Source organism: Folsomia candida, unplaced genomic scaffold (assembly GCF_002217175.1).
Source record: "Folsomia candida strain VU population unplaced genomic scaffold, ASM221717v1 Fcan01_Sc004, whole genome shotgun sequence".
NCBI lineage: Eukaryota > Metazoa > Arthropoda > Collembola > Entomobryomorpha > Isotomidae > Folsomia > Folsomia candida.
Window position 1 is genome coordinate 9242554 of NW_019091196.1, and position 19459 is coordinate 9262012.

General features: G+C 37.0%; 6 protein-coding genes across 19 annotated transcripts; 2 read left to right on the forward strand and 4 right to left on the reverse strand.

Annotated features, from left to right (window-relative positions):
• Nucleotides 1-84: 84 nt before the first annotated feature.
• On the forward strand, nucleotides 85-7281 carry LOC110848542 (maternal effect protein staufen). Of its 10 annotated transcripts, none has more exons than XM_035851102.1 (18): nucleotides 85-226; nucleotides 514-726; nucleotides 811-943; nucleotides 1029-1778; nucleotides 1851-1950; nucleotides 2019-2389; nucleotides 2861-3136; nucleotides 3392-3607; nucleotides 3668-3847; nucleotides 3917-3953; nucleotides 4038-4230; nucleotides 4294-4334; nucleotides 4410-4594; nucleotides 4662-4709; nucleotides 4771-4815; nucleotides 4883-5461; nucleotides 6233-6359; nucleotides 6812-7281. In XM_035851102.1, exons 4-16 carry the CDS (start codon nucleotides 1077-1079, stop codon nucleotides 4961-4963), a joined length of 2475 nt encoding a protein of 824 aa, XP_035706995.1. In that variant the 5' UTR covers nucleotides 85-226; nucleotides 514-726; nucleotides 811-943; nucleotides 1029-1076; the 3' UTR covers nucleotides 4964-5461; nucleotides 6233-6359; nucleotides 6812-7281. The 10 variants fall into 10 exon arrangements, with proteins under 10 accessions (XP_035706995.1, XP_035706996.1, XP_035706998.1 ...); XM_035851103.1 differs by having other exon boundaries at nucleotides 4883-5435; XM_035851105.1 differs by lacking the exon at nucleotides 6233-6359 and having other exon boundaries at nucleotides 4883-5301; nucleotides 6932-7281.
• LOC110849100 (cell cycle control protein 50A) lies at nucleotides 7282-9630 on the reverse strand. Its single transcript, XM_022096475.2, has 7 exons — nucleotides 9079-9630; nucleotides 8708-8979; nucleotides 8488-8635; nucleotides 8199-8420; nucleotides 7896-8108; nucleotides 7669-7828; nucleotides 7282-7596 (listed from the first exon to the last, which is right to left on the reverse strand). Exons 1-7 carry the CDS (start codon nucleotides 9293-9295, stop codon nucleotides 7413-7415), a joined length of 1416 nt encoding a protein of 471 aa, XP_021952167.2. The 5' UTR covers nucleotides 9296-9630; the 3' UTR covers nucleotides 7282-7412.
• Nucleotides 9631-9739: 109 nt separating this feature from the next.
• Nucleotides 9740-11341, reverse strand: LOC110848692. The gene is made up of 9 exons (XM_022095960.2): nucleotides 11108-11341; nucleotides 10897-11028; nucleotides 10791-10830; nucleotides 10646-10720; nucleotides 10436-10525; nucleotides 10245-10289; nucleotides 10140-10175; nucleotides 10034-10047; nucleotides 9740-9923 (listed from the first exon to the last, which is right to left on the reverse strand). The coding sequence occupies exons 1-9, from the start codon at nucleotides 11282-11284 to the stop codon at nucleotides 9876-9878; spliced, it is 657 nt and encodes a 218-aa protein (XP_021951652.1). The 5' UTR covers nucleotides 11285-11341; the 3' UTR covers nucleotides 9740-9875.
• A 418-nt stretch (nucleotides 11342-11759) lies between these two features.
• On the reverse strand, nucleotides 11760-12918 carry LOC110848765 (RWD domain-containing protein 2B). The gene is made up of 2 exons (XM_022096073.2): nucleotides 12296-12918; nucleotides 11760-12206 (listed from the first exon to the last, which is right to left on the reverse strand). The coding sequence occupies exons 1-2, from the start codon at nucleotides 12732-12734 to the stop codon at nucleotides 11818-11820; spliced, it is 828 nt and encodes a 275-aa protein (XP_021951765.1). The 5' UTR covers nucleotides 12735-12918; the 3' UTR covers nucleotides 11760-11817.
• Nucleotides 12919-13091: 173 nt separating this feature from the next.
• LOC110848489 (pre-piRNA 3'-exonuclease trimmer) lies at nucleotides 13092-18397 on the forward strand. 5 transcript variants are annotated; one of them, XM_035851113.1, is made up of 9 exons: nucleotides 15353-15828; nucleotides 15906-16307; nucleotides 16411-16504; nucleotides 16626-16780; nucleotides 16859-16917; nucleotides 17011-17234; nucleotides 17304-17321; nucleotides 17414-17801; nucleotides 17874-18397. In XM_035851113.1, exons 4-9 carry the CDS (start codon nucleotides 16632-16634, stop codon nucleotides 18311-18313), a joined length of 1278 nt encoding a protein of 425 aa, XP_035707006.1. In that variant the 5' UTR covers nucleotides 15353-15828; nucleotides 15906-16307; nucleotides 16411-16504; nucleotides 16626-16631; the 3' UTR covers nucleotides 18314-18397. The 5 variants fall into 5 exon arrangements, 2 of the variants coding, with proteins under 2 accessions (XP_035707006.1, XP_035707007.1); XM_035851114.1 differs by having other exon boundaries at nucleotides 15358-15828; nucleotides 17414-17789; XR_004834664.1 differs by lacking the exons at nucleotides 16411-16504; nucleotides 16626-16780; nucleotides 16859-16917; ... (2 more) ...; nucleotides 17414-17801; nucleotides 17874-18397 and adding exons at nucleotides 13092-13605; nucleotides 13666-14190; nucleotides 14251-14947; nucleotides 15014-15129 and having other exon boundaries at nucleotides 15187-15620; nucleotides 15712-15828; nucleotides 15906-16006.
• LOC118435297 lies at nucleotides 18317-19262 on the reverse strand. Its single transcript, XM_035851116.1, has 3 exons — nucleotides 19039-19262; nucleotides 18847-18978; nucleotides 18317-18782 (listed from the first exon to the last, which is right to left on the reverse strand). Exons 1-3 carry the CDS (start codon nucleotides 19225-19227, stop codon nucleotides 18432-18434), a joined length of 672 nt encoding a protein of 223 aa, XP_035707009.1. The 5' UTR covers nucleotides 19228-19262; the 3' UTR covers nucleotides 18317-18431.
• Nucleotides 19263-19459: the final 197 nt, after the last annotated feature.

Genomic DNA, 19459 nt, shown 5'->3' on the forward strand with positions numbered 1-19459 from the left:
TTGTATCTCGCTGTCATAAAAAGCCACATTTTTGGATGATAAATTCGGAGAAATCTCGGAATTGGTGATGGATTCGATCGGAATGATGGTGGAGAAAGCAGAAGAAAAAGTACGACACGACAACTCGTTTCTTCTTGCTCCGTCTTGTAGTGAGCTCTTGCTGCTGCTGCTCATTCACTTCATCACAGCAGAAGAAGTCGGTCCTCGGTCGGTATATCTAACTTCGGTAAGTGATGAAATAATTAAGAATATTTATTTTTTAAATCAATTGAAATCTAGACCTACATAGTGTGATCAAATTTTTAGGAATAATTATCTTTAACTAATCAGGTAGAATGTTTTGATTGACTTTACGTTGATAGGTTTGTCATTTCATTTTCCATTGTAGACTACAATTAATTTCTTACTACTACAAATTGTGGTAGGAAGAAATTGAGAAAGTAGGTATTGTCACTGATATTGATTAAGTTAATTAAAGATACTAATTATTGCTGATTTTTGTTATTTATTCAGCCACCCCGTCACCCATTATCCCCCCATTCGTGAAAGAAATCTTGCGACGTTGGCGACGTCAAGTTAGCCCGTGACTTTCCATCACGTTCGAATCAAATCAACCGAGGTAGAAAGGGAAAGTTGTGGCGTAGGTCAAGAAGGGTATCGCGGTCCTCGCCTCGTCTTGTTCCTGCTCCCTTCTTCGGCATCTTGGTTGATTTGATTGGACAATATGTAAGATATGAAATCTTAAATCTTTATTTCGGTTTATTAGTCAATAATTTCTAATGCTTTTGTATTGCACATAATATAATACAGAATACAGCCAGTCCAGCTAGTCAAGTCGGAATCCCAAAATTGAAGAAGATTGGAGTTTTGTATTCTTTGTAAATATCAGTATATGACTTATTGTGTTGACGGGAATTTCTGACTACAATTTATTAATAATAAGGTAATAAGTTATTACTAATAACAAAGGATTAGTATTGGTGTATCGTCTAGTCTGTGCTAATGTCTATTTTACCATGTACTTCCAGATCTATTTCGTCATTTCTTTTCCCGACTAATTTATTTTTCTTAACTAAATGGACCACTTTTCCCTTGGAGGCACCACAAATCGGCATCAACAAATTGGAAACGGAAACTCATCAAAATTCAACTTTTCTTCTGGAGGACGGCAACAACACAATCCATTGGTCAACAATATTAACGGTGGTGGTGGTGGAAATAGCTCTCAACAACATTTGCAGTACAACTTCTCAACTCCAGTTTTCCCACATTCCTTAATTAGACGTGGAGTAAATCCGACGAGTTTTCTTAATCCAACTCCACCAAATCATTTCAATTTCCCGTTGCGATCTGACACAAACAGTAGTAGTTTGAGTGCTGGAAGGGGTGGTGCTTATTTAGGAATAGGAGCAGGAAGAAACAACAATGCCAACCATAATTTGAACAAGTCTCGACCCAATAACAACAACCTAAACAACGGAAATTCAAGCCAAGGATCATCATCAAATTCGTCATCAACAAGAACCCAGCTAGTGCAGGAACCTTCGCCCCAATATAGAATTTTCAAAAGGGGTGACAGCATTCCTGGAATTATGAGCCCGACAGGTGTAAATTCGACTGGAGGGGGAGAAGCTAATAACGACGGAGATAAAATGTCAGACCTACAATTGGGAAATAGTAGTGATGTCGCTGCTGATAAGTTAGAATTGACTGGACAAAATAATAAAGAGAACGACAACACTGGAGGACGCAAAGATATTACAGATCCCAACAGCACTGTAAGTAAAGCTTGTTGTACTATAGTTCATCAAGAGTAAAATACTTAAATAAGGTGTGTTTCTTTAATCAAGGGCTCTGCTACTCAACCCAATAAGACGCCTGTCTCTCAAGTCAGTGACATTGCTCGATTTCATAATTTGACTGTGGAATACAGACTAGTCGGAGAGAAAGGTAACTTAAATAATGAATTACACTAATTACAACATAATTACGTAATAATACTATTTGTTTAATTTCAGGACCCCCGCATAACCCCACGTTCACGGTTGCTCTTCACCTAGGCCAAACTGAAAACTATGTCGGCCAAGGAACCTCCATTAAGCGGGCACAGCATGCTGCGGCGATTGAAGCCCTTGAAAAAACTACGCTGCTACGGCCAACTTCTCGGTCACAACCCAAGAGACCGTTCGCTGGAAAGCGGCCAAATTGGGCTCTTCTACAACTCACTGCATTGGCTGAAGAATTAAAAGAACCAGTTTCCATTGCGCAAAGGCCAATAACTATTATGAATCCATTCCAACGTGGAGACTCTCCCTCCGTCGTTTCAGTTCACGTGGGAGAGAGGATATTTTCTGCGGAGGGGCCAAATTTTAACACTGCGAAAAACTTGGTAAGTCATAAATGTTAACAATAAATTAAAATTGGGGCTCCTTAGACACATAGCTCGCAATAAATTGGTCCCTGGTGGCTGGTTCCCGAGGGATCATCCAAAATAATGGTCCCTGGTCCCCAAGGGACCATCTAAAAAAAATGGTCCCTGGTTCCCTGCGAGCTATGCACTGCACATCTCAAAAAATTCGCTTGATTCGCTTGAGAGAGACAAAGTGAGACTGTGCGCGAATTTTAAAATTTACGACGCGATACTAACTTTACTCCGGAGCCTCACGTCCCCAGATTTTCGCTCGCTTAGAATTGCGAGCTCTGATTGGGTGTTCGAGTGACGGTGATGATGTGCCTTCGCTAACACGAGCGAAATTTCTAACCAAGCTAAGCAAGCGAAATTTTTGAGAACTGTCTGAGGAGGCCCATTAATTAACGATAGCAATTTTTGTTGTAAATTGTGTACCTTTACTATTACTAGGCATTGATGATCGCACTGAAAGCCATGATGAAAGTAAAACAGGAAACCAGAAAACTAGGAGCCGCCGGAGGTGAAGAGGCTGTCAACATGGAAAATAAAAGTCCCATATCTGTCGTACATGAATTGGCCATGAAACGCGACCTGGCTGTTAACTTTGAAGTAATCAACGAAGAAGGTCCACCCCATAGCAAGGTTTTCACCGTTATCTGTAGTCTGGGGGCTGAGGAGGAACACAAAACAGAAGGTCAAGGAGCAACTAAACAAGCCGCAAAAAAAGTAAGCTATTCCCATTATATCAATTATAAGAAAATACGTGGGTGCGAAAAACCTTGCAAACGCACGAACGCGTTCGCCGGGACGGACGGGGGGCAGGACCTTTTTTTTAGGGACCTTTTTCCATAAGGCCCATGTTAAAATTTCCGGGATTTTGTCCCCCCCGTTTGCCGGGATGAAACCGGAAATCGCACCCACGAGAAAATATTCAACTAGAAAACTGTATAATCAACTAACTTTACAATGTGTCGTTTTTAGGTGGCTAGCGAGCTCATGATTGAAAAACTATTGGAAATGCCAATTTACATAAAAGGTCCTGAATCTACTTCCTTAAAAGCGATACAGCGTGGGCTGTTCCGACAGAAGAGTCCGAGAAAGAAATCTAGTGTTCCAGTTGTTAAAGACCTGCAAAAAGCCGTTTCTGTATCTCCAATTTCCAGATTGATCCAAATTGCACACATTCGGAAGTACAAGGTAGAATTTTATTAAAAAAAATAATTACCGTAGCTATCATCTCATTACAATTAATTATAGGAACCAGAGTTTAACTTGATTCATGACTCGTCCACTGTGAATGCCCTTCCCGAGGATCCGATTGCGTTGAAATTAATGTCAGAAAGGGAACGAAGGTCTCTCAGAAAGAAGAAACCCTCGTTTACAATCGAAGTGATCGTTGGACCTTACTCTTCCCAAGGGACTGGTCCAAATAAAAAAGTACGGGAGAAAGCCTCTCTTATCAGATTATTAATTATAACTTAATTATTTCATAATTGTAATTTTTAGGCAGCAAAGAAAGCCGCGGCTGATGCGGTGCTTATTGGTTAGTTATTTTCATGCACTCATTACTCATACATAACTTCAAAATTGTTTGTAATTAATTTTTATATATTTTACTGATGCACAGATATGGGATATGGAGTAAATGAGAGCGAGGACAATGATGCAAGCGGTATTAGCAACGAGAGTAACAATGGTGCTCATGAAAAGAAGTCAGGCGGAAAAACTAGTGGAGAAATGTCGAAAAACGCAAAGTCAAAAGAAAATTCAAAATCTCTTTCCAATAGCGGAGTGTCGGCTCGTCAAATTGGAATTCCAGGGTAAATTGGTATTAATTGCTGATTGTCTTTCTCCTAATTAATTTATTAATCGTTATTTGACAGAATCCTGGTTCTTAGCAGTAGTGAATTGTTAACAAAGAAAGGTTTGTTTTCTTCTAATGTGATGTGCATCTACTTTAAAGTTTGAAGACGAAAAGTAATAATAATAAATGATTCAGATTCGCCAGATGGAAGTCCTACCAAGAGTTCTACAATGGCACAAGAAATGAAAAAGATGAACACTTTGGGTGCTTCTTCATCTGCATCATCTAGTTCGAATTCAACTTTTAGGGACGGGATACAGAAGTTGGCTTACTTAGCCAATTTACTGGATGTGTCAGTTTCGTATTCGGACTTTCCAAAGGTAATTCATCTACATGTGCACATAATATATAATGCAGTCTAAAATGGTTAATTATTTATTTGTTTAGAAAAACGAGTTTCTCAGTGTCGTCAGTATTGGGACAAATCCACCACAGGTAGCGTTTTTTTAGTAACTCCTGAAGTAGCAGTATTTTATTAACTCGATTTAATCTATAGGTCGCTCATGGCTGCGGAGCCACTTTGGAGGAATCGCAAAACATGGTAAGTTATACATATTGATCACATTTTTATTTTCATACATTTAATTCATGATGATATTCTATTCTAGGCTGCCATAAAAATATTGGAAGACTTGTCCAACATTGGACTTGATAACGTCAAACCAAGTGAAAATGGTTCATCGGCATAATAAGGACAATGACGAAACCAATTTCATATTCCAGTCTCACTATTTTATTTATCCTACTGTTTTCAAAACTCATTCGTCTCGATATTATTTGCTAATTAGTATCCTGTCTACGATTATCTCTAGTTAAGCTGAAGTCCTCTTCATTGTTATCATTACGAACCTTCAAGCCAAATTGGGCATGGTTTTAGAACATTATTTTTGTTCCTATTCCATTTTTAGTCAGTCAATATGAACCATTCAAATATAATGCAAGTGATTGCTGAATATTAAGAATTCACACGCTAATATTATGACTTCCATAAAGTGTTAGACAAAAATTAGACAAGCTGTAATAACTGGTAAATTGTGCATAAGTACACTGGTGAAAATGTTGAATGTTTATGAATTTCTATAATGGGAATGGACCGCAAAATAGTTAGTTACTGGATTTTTCTTAGTGAGGCAAATACCTAACAACGAAAAAAATTACTAAGTATGCATTTGACCCACCCCAAAAAAGTGACCATCTGCGATATCTCAGTCATTTCTCAACCGATTTTGATGAAATTTTGCACCGATTATTGTTACATAATATAGAAACGGGATCTGATCCGACTAAGCGATTACGTGATCTTGACCGGAATTATGGGCAAAAATGTAGCCTTAGAAACACATTTGTAATTATTGCTAGTTACTAGCAAACTTTATCAACAGTTTGATACCCACGAATTGTAGGGCAGTTTATCCCGAAAATTTTAAGTATAAATATATCAAAATCCGTTAAGAATTGGCTTAGTTATTCCAATTTGAAGTTCAGAAATTCCTGCTCGTGCTACGAATCATTGAGGGTATTCATTATTTCTTCGTATCCTTAGTATTCTTCGTATCGTAAAATAACTTACGACGCTTACGAGATTTTGTAAGCGTCGTAAGATTTTCTCATCGAAAATCACGTTACTACGCTTACGATTTTTACTAAACCTGACCCCTTGTTTTTTCTTCGTAAACTATTTTACGATACTACGGATACGAAGAAATAATGAATACCCTCATTGTCATTGACAACGACGCAAGACTAATAAATTGAAAACAAATTGCATTCAAAACTGTAAACAGCACAACTAATCGTTGCTTCTGTAACATGCTTGGTAAACTGCGTGAAATTGTTGTTGTTGGTTTTGCACCTCCAGATCAGGTCTTTTGGTGTTTAGTAATCTAGGCCGGACATTTTGACCAAAATGATATAAATCGGTTAAGAAATGACGGATTTATTCAATTTTAAACACCCAGCATTCAATAAAATTATTCCGGGCCAAACTACTGAAAAGGGGTAGTGCAATGCAGTCATCCAATGGAGAATCTAATCACCCAATTAAAAGTTATAAATAAACAAGGTCCCTAAAAAGGGGAAATCTTAGTGAGGGAGTGCAATCACAACTAATAAATAAAATTAGATTGGAGAATTTTTGCATCACCGCTCTCGGTACCATTTTTACTGGAAGCATTAATCGTTTAAATAGAACACTTGCTCCCTCAAAAGGTTCGATGATTTTGCATAGAGTAGCCAAATTAATATATCAAATTGAAATTTGTATATTTTTTTAAACAAATACGTAGCTCATAATTATTTAGCCATTATATCTTACATATCTACCTCAGTTAATTTAACCCACTTCTCGTTCACTACACAGTAAAAATGTATTCCTTCCTCAATTTATTCAATAAAACTAAGAATTCATGCGTATGCAAAGAAAAATTTATACTGCATCCAGTAAAAATGGTACCGAGAGCGGTGATGCAAAAATTCTCCAATCTAATTTTATTTATTAGTTGTGATTGCACTCCCTCACTAAGATTTCCCCTTTTTAGGGACCTTGTTTATATCAACACTTTCTCCAAATCAATTGCAAGTGAAATTCCTTATAATTTTCACTTTCAACTGATAATTCAACATTCTTATCTTGTATTTATGTATCATCTACCGACAAGAAATCTGCATATTTAGAATCCTTTACGAAATATTGCATTATTGTTACAATAACAATTTTTCCTCCAGGGGTCAGGTTGTTCTTTTTTTCTGACGATATGGATCCATTGATTTTGAAGATTAGTTGTAGTACTCAATGTTTATTAGTGAGCAAATGTAATACGTAATAATTAAATACTTTCATGTAAAATCACATTTTGGAGTAACCCCAATGTACGTAACCGTGAATCGATGATGGGATATTTCAAATTGTGATTATTCTACATATTGATGTTTTTCCTCTTGCATACATGCATTACATTTGAAAACTTCTCTGTTGTCCGTGTGGATAATAAATCAATGTCGTAAAATATTCGTTCGGGTCCTATAGTTAATTTATTGTGGGCGATTTTCAAATACTACTGATATCCCATGTCATTGATAACCACAAAGGGTTCATAGTCATTTCTTCCAATGTCGTTCAAATTTTTGTCACCGTAACACTTATCTAAAAAAGATGGATGTTGGAGTTACTTGACTTTCCGTTGCGCCTACATTTCCTTCCGTGGGAGGAAGTGGACTCATATTCTTAGCCCTTTCCTGTGGTGGTGGCGGAATTAGCGGAACAAGTGAAAGTAAACTTTTCTGAAGATTTCGACTTTTTTGCTCAGTCTTTTTGGCAGCAGCACTATAGATAAAACAGCATTACGTACATAAACTATTCTTCACTTTGATGCAACATTTGTCTATAAATACTTACTTCTCTCGACACTGGAAAATTAACGCAATGAGGCTAAAACAAGTCGCAATTGCTCCAACGGATATTGACATTTTGCAGAGAAAGTGATTGACATCGTCTATGATGGAACGTTGAATTAAAACAATGTTCTTACTCCCATTGTAGGACGCGGCGTCGAAGCCTACCAAAAATATTGAGTCACCAGAGGTAAAGCAATAGACTACCTCATCATTACTAAAGAATCTTACGGTATTGAATTTCGAATGTATAGTTTCCTCTACAGATCCCCTTTTTCCCCTGCGTGGACGAGGAATTGTGGTTGCACGACATATTGGAACCTTCGTAATATGCGTATGGAATTTTGAACGTGGAGAACGCTGCTGGACGCATCCATTGGATAAATCTTTCAGATCTGACACCTCCTTCTTTGATGAATTTATCCCAAAATGCTACTGACCATTCTGAAGGTAACCATAATTGTTATTAGATATGACCCTTTAGTTCAATGATATGTAAATATTTAGAATAGGCAACTATTAGTCTGTTTTTACTCATAGGTTTGCTAAATTGCTTTTGCAAGTCTGCTAGCTTGCACTTAGAAGATTTATTCAAGGGAGGAATGTACATGAGGTCTTTCATGCGTGCCTTTCCTGATGCGTGGGCTAGTTTCCAACCCATAAGTTTCTCGTCTGGTGCCCACATTTGTATGTCGTCGGAAAATAATGAGTTGGCGTACCTTCCACAGGGGTAGATGGGACGAGATTTGTTTAATCCTGAACAAGTAATAGTGCTTTTGTGCTGATTATTTATGTACATCTGCAGTGGATAATCTCTACTCACGGTTTGGTCTGCACATGCTGCTGGGAGTAATTGCATGACATTGTTTGTCAAAGATGTGCCCTTGTAATTGCTCATCATCCACGGATAGAATGTAATCTCGCTGGTTTTGATGAAATTTAACAAGTTCGTAATCCATGTACACAGTTCCCTAAAGGAACATTGTTTTAGTAATGATTACAACCATGATTTAAAGAAATTCATGAAGTTAAGAAATTCTCACAACAAAATCATTCCGAAGCTCATGAGATTTGCGACATGTGCATTTAAGTTCGGGATTTTCCTTTATTTTGTCTGCACAAGTCGTATTCGGATGTTCTGTAGAGTTGCAAAACGTGTATGGGATTGTGACCGTGGGAATCGGAGGGAAAACTAGAAGGATGGCTAATCCCATGGCGAGGAGGACAATCCCGATGGGAAGCAGATATTTTGGGAGGGAAAGAAGGTGGATATCTGCCAGCCACGCCGCGGTCCTCTCCTGCTTCCAACGTGACCCTATGTTTATACCATCCCCACAAATTATCATCATTCTATTCGGCAGGTTAAATTATGCCCCTGCCAATCTTTCTACACTTGTTATCCTAAAAGTATTACCCGTATATTTCGATTTGCACCTCGGAGGGGTTGAAAAATAAGACTCGTCTTGTCGTAAACTTTTGTCAGCAGTTTCGCTCACAACTGAAGTCAGTGAGTTTGCATCGGAAGCATTAAATTGATCGCCAAGGCCGAAACTTTCAGGTGGAGAAGAGTCAAGAAATTTCGAGGTTGTGGGGCCCGGAGGTGGTTCACTCTCGCGAAGAGAGCTACTCATAATTCTTGTGCGAAGGAATTATTTTTGAAATTTTGCTTCTGCAACTGGGATTCTTCATTTAGACATTATTACAAAAATACGTATATGTGAATTCATCTTGGACGGTGGGTTGCCTTCGGAGGCATCTCGACAAAACTTTTGAGAGGGTCATACCAAAGGGGAATTGTATTATCGGAACAAGATTACTTCACACTTTATCACTCATGAAGAAACCCAAGGGTTACCTAGATACTAATCGTGTTATCGTAATGATTTCATTCATTTAGCGCAATGTTGCTACTAGTAGACGTGCTAGACATGATCCATGATCGCTGTGTCACTGTCAACGCGTTGTATTTAGTGCACCACGGGATGCTTAATAAAATGTCATCACCAATACAAAACTTATATATTTTATAAATATGTTTGAACAAAGTAAAATTATGAAGTCATAAAACTCACAACTACAAAACTAATGCTCATTTATTTATTTAATGTCTATACATTTTTGTTACATATGTACTGCATATGAATGAATGAACACTGGCCAATTAGAAAAAAACTACTGTTCATATCATCATTTTTAAAAGGTATCTCATTTTCAAGCAGTGATCCTGACATCAGCGCAAGACCTGAACGTTTCCTGGTTCTATAAATGCAAATAATACATCCATAAGAATGCAATTCATAAACACACCAAATCATAAAACAAATGTTACAAATAATTCATATCTGATATTTTTCATATCTGATACATACCCCGCATCCAAGCTCTGTAATAAAAATAGATAGGATTAAGTAAAACAAATCAACTATTTGATAGAATAACACCAAAGAGTCGTATAAAAAATCATAAACTTCTTACCCCAGCTACCACTCTCGCAAGCCCCATATGAATTACCTGCAATAAATAAATTACATAATCAATAAATTACCTAACATCATTAATCTATTATGATATTGTAATTACCAGTGTGGTAATGGAATTGGAGAACACATTGGTCACAGATAAGGCCTTATAAAATATCAAGCAAGGTCAAAGTTTAGAATGTGAATGAGAAGTTTGATCAATGACATCAGTGTGCTATTGGATAGCACCACCCTGACATTTTAAGTATACAAATTTGCTAGAGTTATTTTAAAATAAAAAATTGCTTTCACCTTCGGGGAGCTTGGCTTGAAAGGTTTGAAGTCCTCTGTCGAAAGATGGAATTGGGTATCGAGTCCCTGAACCGTCAGCGAGTTGAAGAACTTGAAAATAAAATAAAAAGTTAGAATTACTTGAATATCGTCGAAATAATTTCAACGGCATAGGAGGTCATTTTCCTGAATATCATTGTATTTATCATTGTATTGTAAATTTGTAATTACCGTGCTCGTCCAGGCATGCCTGTGTCACTGGAACGAGGGGATTGTTATGCTTGCAGAGCCTGAACTCAAAGTATCCTTCATAGTAGAATGCATAAATGACATTAGTAACATTCTTCTACATAAAAAATCAGTGATAAGAACGTACCGAGATGAGATGCCGTCAAATCTACTTCGATATCGATAACCTTTAATCAAGATTCAACTTAAAGGAAATATAATAATTTTTCACAAAATTTAACTCGAGTGTGTACCTGTCCTGCCTTATATTCTGCAACAATGATGCCACGCCCAAATTCTCCACCCCCCTCGTGAGGTCGTGGTTGGGGAACGTTCCATGGATCTCCGCAGATGCCACATTTTCCTCCGTTCACTTCATATTGGACCTGATAAAAATGTTGTTGAAGTTGTGTAAAAATTGGCGCAGATAAATATGTCTATTTAACTTCGTAGTTATATAAATACCTGTGCACCACCACAGAACAATTGATTATCATCGTAGTTCTTGGGTGGGTTGAACTTGGCAAACTCCTGATAACGCCACAGAGTTGCACGACCTGGAGGCCTGTTGAGACGGGCGTGACCGTTTACGCTGACCGTCAAAGCGCCCAGAAGGCAAGCTGCTACAAGGAAAGTACGCATATTTTTTAGCCGAACGTCGTCCTAGTGTCAAAGCTAATGGACAATTGAAAAGACTCGATCTCATACCTACCTGATTTATATTAATGATGAGGTTCAATTCGATAACCGACGTTTTATGACTCTATTTGTCGGCAGATGCAGCAGTTAATTTATTTGCTTGAGCAATAGGTTCACTGTATAATCTTTAGAGTAAATACTACAGAAATCTGTAAATTACCCGTGCTTATCCAAAGTATACATTTTGCTTGCGTATTTTTGGTCATATAAAACTTGAAATCGAATCCCATACTAATCTTCGGTGCTACATGATTATGCCACATCAGGTCTGCGTCACTTACATAAAACAAAGTGTCCAACGGGCGTCAATAGTTTATGATGATGAAATCAATATATAATAAACTTAATTGCGAATGGAAAACAGCGTATGCATTTACGTATAATATAAAATAGGAAAAGACCAACATACGCACACAGATTTTTAAATGTTCCACAACAACTTATAAAATTTATTATTCAAAAACGTAGGAAAAGTTTCATCCAAACCCGAGATAACCTTTTATCACAGAACTGACATTTTTCTCTGTTAGGAAATTAAAGAACCCTGTCATGTCAAGGCGTAGTTCTTCAAAGGTGGAGAAAGCTCCTTTATTGTCGTCTTCCTCGAGTACCTGTTTCTCAATTAATGTTATCTTTTGCCAAGTGAGTTGACGAACTTGTGTCCAGAAGTCGTCACAATTTTCTACGGCTCCTTCTACACAGATGAACCCAGGTTTTCCTGGGAGCGAAAATCCTCTCAGATCCAACTTTGTGGCCGTATCGAGGATAAATTTCCGCTTCTTTTCGTTATAAATGTGATGCGAGTGGATCCAAAGTCGACACATTTTATTATCGTTTGCTTTAGCTCCTTGAGTATTCTGGTCATCTATTTAAAAGAAAATTGCACAACTTCTAAATGAACATTATGAACAACGCCTCTAAAGGTCTTCTCTGGGAAATATTGAATAATTTTACCGTTTAAATTAAGATTTCCAATTTCTTCTGCCATAATCTCTTCCCATTTGTCATTAACCCAATTAACTACACCTAGGACAGATTTGTCGTCTTCATCACTGCTTTCTCCAGGTTTCTTAAGCCACATTGAGAGATCATTGTTAAGGCGAGATTGAATTTTGTCACTCTGCTGCTGCGTATTAACCATACTTGCGGGGCCCAGAAGGAGTCCTTTATTAGTTAATTGACACGATGCAGACAATTTCTCCTTTCTTTCGTCCGGAAGTCGGAGAGAAAGTTGGAGAAAGTCGTTCGGTTTAAGCACCAAAGAAACAGAGCCGAAGATTGGGACCCCATTTTCTAGTTTGAGAGCTACTTCCACATCATCAAAGTGGTACTGGGACGGATCGTACATTGAAGTTAAGAGCTGCAGCTCGGATAACCAGTCGTGATCACACATTCTGCTTACCAATTTTAGTCAGGAAATATATTTTATAGTGTTTTTACGATTTTGTACTTTGCTTATGTTGCACTCCATTTCGATGTCACTTTCTCTTCGCGGTGTCGTTCATGTCGGTCTCTTTATGCATTTTGCATGCATGCACAAAGCCAATACATGCGTCATAAATGCCACATGCATGCATTGTGCGATATCTTGATAAGCATGTAGATATTGGCAATCTACGATATTGGACAAAGCAATAAATTTTCTTGTCTAATTACGTACAGAGTTATGTGCATGTAAATAGTCGCTTGGTCAGATTTGCTGGATTATGATGGCATTCATAATTTGTTATAGAGGGCAAAAAATGCATCAACAGTCGAGCAGTTGGTACAATATTCTCAAGGTTTCATATCTCTTTCAGTGAAATGATGATTGGTAAGTATTTTCAAGATGAGTTTCATATAATGTAAAACATAATAATAAAATTAACTCGTGTCATATAATTGATCAGTTCGTTAACGTAAAAGATGTTCTCTCGCCTCGAGGCAATTCCTCCATTTATGTCCATTCCTTATTAAACGACTTGATGATCCTAGATTGTTTTTGCATGTATCACATCGCAAACGATATAGTAAAACTTGGTATCTCTAGTGTTTTATAACGGCAAACGCTTCCTACACAATTAACGCTTCTTTTTTGCGCTCTTCTATGTATGTCTTGGCTTGTGTGGTGTCTTTGATTATGGATCTATTGATGCCTTCGCTATAATCATAAGTGTTTTTAATATTTTTGGTCATTCGTGAACTTGCTATTTACAAGTGCAGTTATACAAATTTGAGAGTATGCAATGGAGAGCTGTATCCATAATCCGTTTCTGAACCATTTGGTAAGTTGTGACACACGCACTTTTTTAATTTCATAAAACTTAATATTAAAATTTTTTCAGGTGATTCAAAACATTTTAAAATACGTTCACCACACATTCGAATTGAAACAATTGCGACTCTTATGTCATCAATGGAGAGATCTAGCCACACCCAAACTGGTCGAAAAATCCATGGTGGCTCTAAATTCTGGAAGAAAGATGCAACGTTATCTTGATATTTTTCACTCGACAAAACCAATTCATAAAAACTTTCACTTGAAAGTCCTCCAATCTTTGGAGTCTGAAACATCAGAGTCGTTCCTCCAATTCATCTTTGGAACTTTGCAAGCTGAAGAAGTCCATTTATCAAAATGTGTCATGCGACCAAAGGAAATGTTGAGGATTTTGAAACTTGGGGGTAAGCATTTGAAAACGCTGAGTTTCAATGAGGTTGTCATTGACAGGGATGATGACGAAAAGGCAGAAAATGTGGAGGACGAAATGGAAGCAGAAGAGTCGGGCTTAATGAGATTAGAGGTCACGACTTGCGACGAGGGTGAGACATTTCCTTGGACCCAGGTTTTCAAAATGACTCGAAAACTGCAGGTAAGCAAGAGATTTTTAAATTATTAACTCAGAGATGACAAATTTTATACAATTTTTCAGGTATTACATGCTCAACTTCAATGCTCCGCGCAAGTCACAGAATTACTGGAATCTTTACTGGAATTAGATCACAATAAACCTCATTTACAAGAACTCAGCGCATTCCTCGTTGATTTTGATACCGTTCAAATAAATTTATTAAACTGTTTACATTTAAACTTCAAAGTGTTGGACCTCAGTATCGATACTACAGTTAAGGAATCTTGCATCGAGGAATTTTTAGCTTCGCCGAACTTAAGAAACCTCGAGAATCTCAAGTTATTCCACGAAACTGACGACAATTTGAGTAAATTGGTCATACCAAAACTGAACTGTTTGAAATCCTTGGAGCTGATGGGGGACCCCATTTCTGTCTCGATTTTCTCGAATATTAGTAAAACATGTTCAAATCTACGTCATCTAAATCTGAGCCAAATCGTAAATCCTGAAGAAATTGAGAGATTAAAGTTTGTACACGGAGGGCTTGAAAGCATTTCGATCGAAGAGGGATTTCTACCTAAAAATTGCTTATCAAAGTTGGGAAAACTATTTCCAAAGATGAAAACAGTTTGTCTATTTCTTAACGATGAAAACATCTCAGCCTTATTTAAAGATTACCAAGAATTGGAAGAAATTATTGTACTCGGCACAGAACTAACTGATTTAGGCATCATTGGGGTCAGCCTGAAGGGCAGTAGTCGGATTGGGAATTGCAAAAGTGAGACTTTAATTAATAAGCACATATAGTATACAAAAGTATTATTCAAATTGAATCTCATTTCAGAACTCCGAAAGTTCAGCTTGTATCCTCAACCTCAAAATAGAATTACGGACATGACCATCTTGCACGGCCTTATCCACGTTCCAGAGCTTACTTTTGTCGAACTCCCGGAAACTGCTGTATGTCTCAATACGTTTCAATTTGTGAAACAAACATTACAATTTTTTTACTAACAGGTTACCAACGAAGGGTTAAGATCACTTCTCAAAGCCAAACCAAACATGGTTCGATTATCTGCAAAAATTGCAATAAATCCAAGAACTGGAGAGCACGCATTGAGGTCGGCAAAATATCAAGTGTTATGAGCACTATTGTCTGTCATTAACAATTTTAAGAACAAACAATGCACAATATAGTGCCATTACATTACTCAAATTCAATAAGTTATATAAAGCATAATTTATGCTTTGAATTATGTTTATGCTGCATAAACATAATTCAAAGCGATTCAATAAATTATTCAATTGTAAATAAATGTTTTTTGTCATATGTCAAAGTTAGTCAAAGCCGCGTATTGTCCTACTAAATATGACACCACAAATTACAAAATTCCGCGTGATTGTTGGTATTCTTGTTCAATTAGTACTTGTTTTGCCATTGCCGTCAACAAGTAAGTGACTTTCTCTTCTGCATAACTACGTATTATTTTATTTTATTTCATTTCACTTTCACTTTCACTTTCACTCGCATGCATTCATTAGAACGTGACCCTGTTGATGCAATTTTAAAGGCAAACAGTCCCGATAAGCTGAGGCTGATTTCGCCCCCTCCACACTCACGACAACACCATTCGCACTCTCGACACCCGGAGGAAGAAGGTACTGGAATAATTACAAAATGTTCATGAAATTGGATGTTGAATACGATTTTTATTGAGTTTCATTGAATAATTCAGAATTTCGTCATTCGAACCCGGACACACATCATGCTCAGAAATATAAAATTACATATTTGAAATTTGAGAAGCAATCGTAATAAAAATATTTTATATTCAGACATCTCTGCGGCATAATATGCTTGATTTATTTGAAAATTTAACGTATTAAAAATATTGATTTATGTAGATTAAATAGTAACGTGTAGCACAATGCGACAAAAACGTAATGGTGCATTTATTTGTGTACTTTCAACACCGAATTCACAATTCTCAAGTAAAATGTAATAAATAGAGTAAAAGGTGATTTATCCTATGGTTTTTAGTTGTTTACAGCTGCTGTTTGCTGTTTAAAATTTCAAAAATTTGAAATTGTTCTCCTTTGCTTTGAAAATTCCTGAATTTCGAATTTACTGCTCTGAGGTTTGTTACGTTTGTTTCGCGATTGCTTTATTACGATGTACGAGATTTTATTAACATTTGTTGATCTATTTTACATTTATTTTATTTGTTTTTTTTCAAATAGATTTTGGAATTTGAAGATTCAGAATCACACAGCGTGTTACAGACTGACAATTCACAAAGTTTTAAATATTTTTTATTAGTCTATCATCAAAATTGTAAGTTATTTATTAACTAATAGCAAGTATAATAAGTTAATGGATTAGTTACGTAGGATAACGAAAGTTGCGTTGGTTAGATTAAATATTTAAGCGTAATCTTATCTTGTGCAAATTACAGGGAATAATGGAAGTGACCAAGACCACGTGGGATCAGTCGGTACACGAGATTTTCGAAGATATTCGGAGCGCAGACTTTATTTCGATTGATACAAACGTTGAAGTCACCGGATTGATTATGACCGACGAGTCATTAAACTTGGAACAATTGGAAGGGTACTGGACTTGAGTATATTTTAAATGCTTATTCATTCTTGCTGAAAAAAAGAAAGAAAGTAATCCTATTATCTTTAGGGCCGATTGGTACAATGTTCTTCTATCCAAACAGAAGGCCCGGTCACCCTTGGAATTTGGTATCGCCATGTTGATTATACTTATAAATACGGCTTGGTTAAGGAAACTACAGGAGATATCATACATTAATCATCGTAATTCCTTTGTTACAGGTATCGCCATGTTTAAAGAAGATAAAACTATGTCAAACACGAAGAAGACCTTCCACGTCAAATGTTACAATATTCCCATCCTCATGGCGTACGTTGAAGAACACGATGCTCGACAAGATATTCGGGACAGAAAAGATTTTGAAGAACGCTTTGACATTGATTCGATTGGATTTGAATTCATGCAAAAAATTAATTTCGATTTGAACAAGTCGCTGTACGACGGGGTAATTATTTTTATCGCATAACTTAATTTCGTCCAGTGATAATTCTTGAATATATTTACTCCAACACAGGCTCCTTTTCTTAACAAAGTAATTCCAATTTATACCAATCAGCATGTATTAATTTGTGTATTTTATTAATGGCATATTTACTAATTATGTGTATATTTCTCTATTGTAAGGAGAGAAGCCTTGAAGCGAAGGATTACATGGAGAAAAATCCAGACTTTATGATTATTAATGGAAAACATGTGACGAATGGGGACCTGGACCAGTCATATTTTCCGAAATTGATTGAAAAATTGCAGCCTGAGGATATTGACGAGATTGTGGAAAGATTAAGAGGGGTCGGCAAATTTTTAGAAGTCACATCGGAAGCTAAAGTTCCCGTCATTGGACATAATTTGTTTGTCAAGCTGATTCTGTTGTATAAGGATTTTGTCGAGTTTCTTCCGAACACATATTCAGAGTTGATACCGAAATTGGAGACTCTTATACCGGAATTTTACGACACCAAGTTTATCTGTTGCGAAATCGGAGAGAACAAGAATGCATCAGGTGCTGACACGTGTAATGCTTGAAAATTAAATGCCTTATAAGTTTAAAGTAGAGGCATTATATGTAATTTTTCTTTCTTTGCAGACCATGAGCGATCAATCACCAGCAATGCTATCTTGTACCCCTTGTACCGTAATACGAGTTGGATTGGAGGATCTTCTATTGACTTTGCCTTACATGAAACGTCTACTCAAGTGTACGAGTCTGATTTAAATGAGTTATGCATGGAAAACTTGGAAGATGATTCTACATCATTCTGCTATGAGTGTGGATTTGATTCCTTTCTGGCCGGAATCATTTTCACCAAATTAGCCATTCTGACATTCCGAGAGTTTAAAGTGGAGGAATTTCCGAAATACGCAAAACGATGGAAGAACAAGCCATATATTCAGAAGGAAATACAGAATGTTCTATACGATCACGAAAAGCCAAAGAAAGGAGTAAGATCTGTTGCTGGCCCGTCATCATCATCCAGACCTGAACAACGCGTGAATAGTTGGACAAATGTTATCCATAAGAAGTAAATACTAATTTGCTGTGTTCGTATATTTATGCAGAAATTTATTTTGCAATAAATAAGTATTTCGATTCTATTGCTACAAAATCAACCCGTTCCACCAATTTGTTGCTGTTGAAATAGATTCATGGCAAAATAATTACGTCTGAACATCCTCTAAAAACTTCTTGAGGTCCACACCCTAATCCTTCTGTCCCATTTTGACACGTCCCCCATCGGTTGCCCGTCTCGTAATGCCATTGTAAAACACATGATGAGCAAACGACGCCTGTGGGAAGGGTTAGATTATAGGTGGCATAATGCGTTCCAGATTGTTGCCGAATGTAGTATCTTGTTCCAAGCCCCTTTGTTCGTTGAAGGAGGTGTTGGTCATAGCAAGCTTGGTCGAGATGAGAAACAGGGTCATTCTTAGCACAGAGACGGAACTCAAAATAACCGTAGTGCGTGGCTGTCAGCTCAACTTCTACGGGAATGATCTAAAATATATGCTATTAAAAAGAGCAAATTAAAAGCATAATTAAAATATGCATATTTACACACCTGTCCAGATTTATATCCTCGGACAATTATCCCAGCATAATAAATTCCTCCTTCTTCATTGTCCCTTGGTCGAGGTTGGTTGTAAGGGTCTCCACACACGCCACACTTGCCCCCGTTCACTTCATAATGCGTCTGCAAAAAAAATGTGGAAATCAGATCCGCACAACTATTTAATTATAGCAGTTCGCTTACAGTATAGTTTCCACAGTACAAGGCATTATCATCATAATTTACGGGTGGCTTTCTATCAGAAAATTCCGGAAATCTCCAGATAGAAGAGCGGTTTGGCGGTTCTAGCAGTCTGCCATGACCTCTGACCTGAACATAATTAGACGAAAGTTGTAAGGCTAAACCTACAATTATATAAAGTTTGGAAAACATTTTACAGATGGTAAATATGTACGTATTTCAGTATGCCAATAGTGTTGATTGATAACTCAAATAACACTGCATATTCCAAATGTTGATTCATTCGTTTATATACCTGCCGGAATCTAATACCGGAAATTGTCAAATTCCGGGATCTTGTATCCCGTGGATCATAGGCAGATTTTTGTACATTCTGAATAATACAATTTCCTGCGAACTATCATATTTGGGGATATGATAATTT

Excerpts from the sequence above, each read along its gene's own strand:
- LOC110848765 (XM_022096073.2), bottom strand. The coding sequence starts at position 12,734 with ATGTGTGATCACGACTGGTTATCCGAGCTGCAGCTCTTAACTTCAATG. Across the intron at positions 12,207-12,295 it reads TGGAAATCTTAATTTAAACG|ATGACCAGAATACTCAAGGA; the intron begins GTAAAATTATTC and ends TCTTTTAAATAG.
- LOC110849100 (XM_022096475.2), bottom strand. The coding sequence starts at position 9,295 with ATGAGTAGCTCTCTTCGCGAGAGTGAACCACCTCCGGGCCCCACAACC. Across the intron at positions 8,421-8,487 it reads CAGCATGTGCAGACCAAACC|GATTAAACAAATCTCGTCCC; the intron begins GTGAGTAGAGAT and ends TTACTTGTTCAG. Across the intron at positions 7,597-7,668 it reads ATTTTCCAGTGTCGAGAGAA|TGCTGCTGCCAAAAAGACTG; the intron begins GTAAGTATTTAT and ends TTTTATCTATAG.
- LOC110848692 (XM_022095960.2), bottom strand. The coding sequence starts at position 11,284 with ATGCGTACTTTCCTTGTAGCAGCTTGCCTTCTGGGCGCTTTGACGGTC. Across the intron at positions 10,290-10,435 it reads TCAAGCCAAGCTCCCCGAAG|GCCTTATCTGTGACCAATGT; the intron begins GTGAAAGCAATT and ends ATATTTTATAAG. Across the intron at positions 10,176-10,244 it reads CCAATTCCATTACCACACTG|GTAATTCATATGGGGCTTGC; the intron begins GTAATTACAATA and ends TATTTATTGCAG.
- LOC118435297 (XM_035851116.1), bottom strand. The coding sequence starts at position 19,227 with ATGTTTTCCAAACTTTATATAATTGTAGGTTTAGCCTTACAACTTTCG. Across the intron at positions 18,979-19,038 it reads TGTACTGTGGAAACTATACT|ACGCATTATGAAGTGAACGG; the intron begins GTAAGCGAACTG and ends TTTTTTTTGCAG. Across the intron at positions 18,783-18,846 it reads GAGGATATAAATCTGGACAG|ATCATTCCCGTAGAAGTTGA; the intron begins GTGTGTAAATAT and ends CATATATTTTAG.
- LOC110848489 (XM_035851113.1), top strand. The coding sequence starts at position 16,632 with ATGGAAGTGACCAAGACCACGTGGGATCAGTCGGTACACGAGATTTTC. Across the intron at positions 16,918-17,010 it reads CCGGTCACCCTTGGAATTTG|GTATCGCCATGTTTAAAGAA; the intron begins GTATCGCCATGT and ends CCTTTGTTACAG. Across the intron at positions 17,802-17,873 it reads TGCATCAGGTGCTGACACGT|ACCATGAGCGATCAATCACC; the intron begins GTAATGCTTGAA and ends CTTTCTTTGCAG.
- LOC110848542 (XM_035851102.1), top strand. The coding sequence starts at position 1,077 with ATGGACCACTTTTCCCTTGGAGGCACCACAAATCGGCATCAACAAATT. Across the intron at positions 3,608-3,667 it reads CACACATTCGGAAGTACAAG|GAACCAGAGTTTAACTTGAT; the intron begins GTAGAATTTTAT and ends AATTAATTATAG. Across the intron at positions 3,848-3,916 it reads GGACTGGTCCAAATAAAAAA|GCAGCAAAGAAAGCCGCGGC; the intron begins GTACGGGAGAAA and ends TGTAATTTTTAG.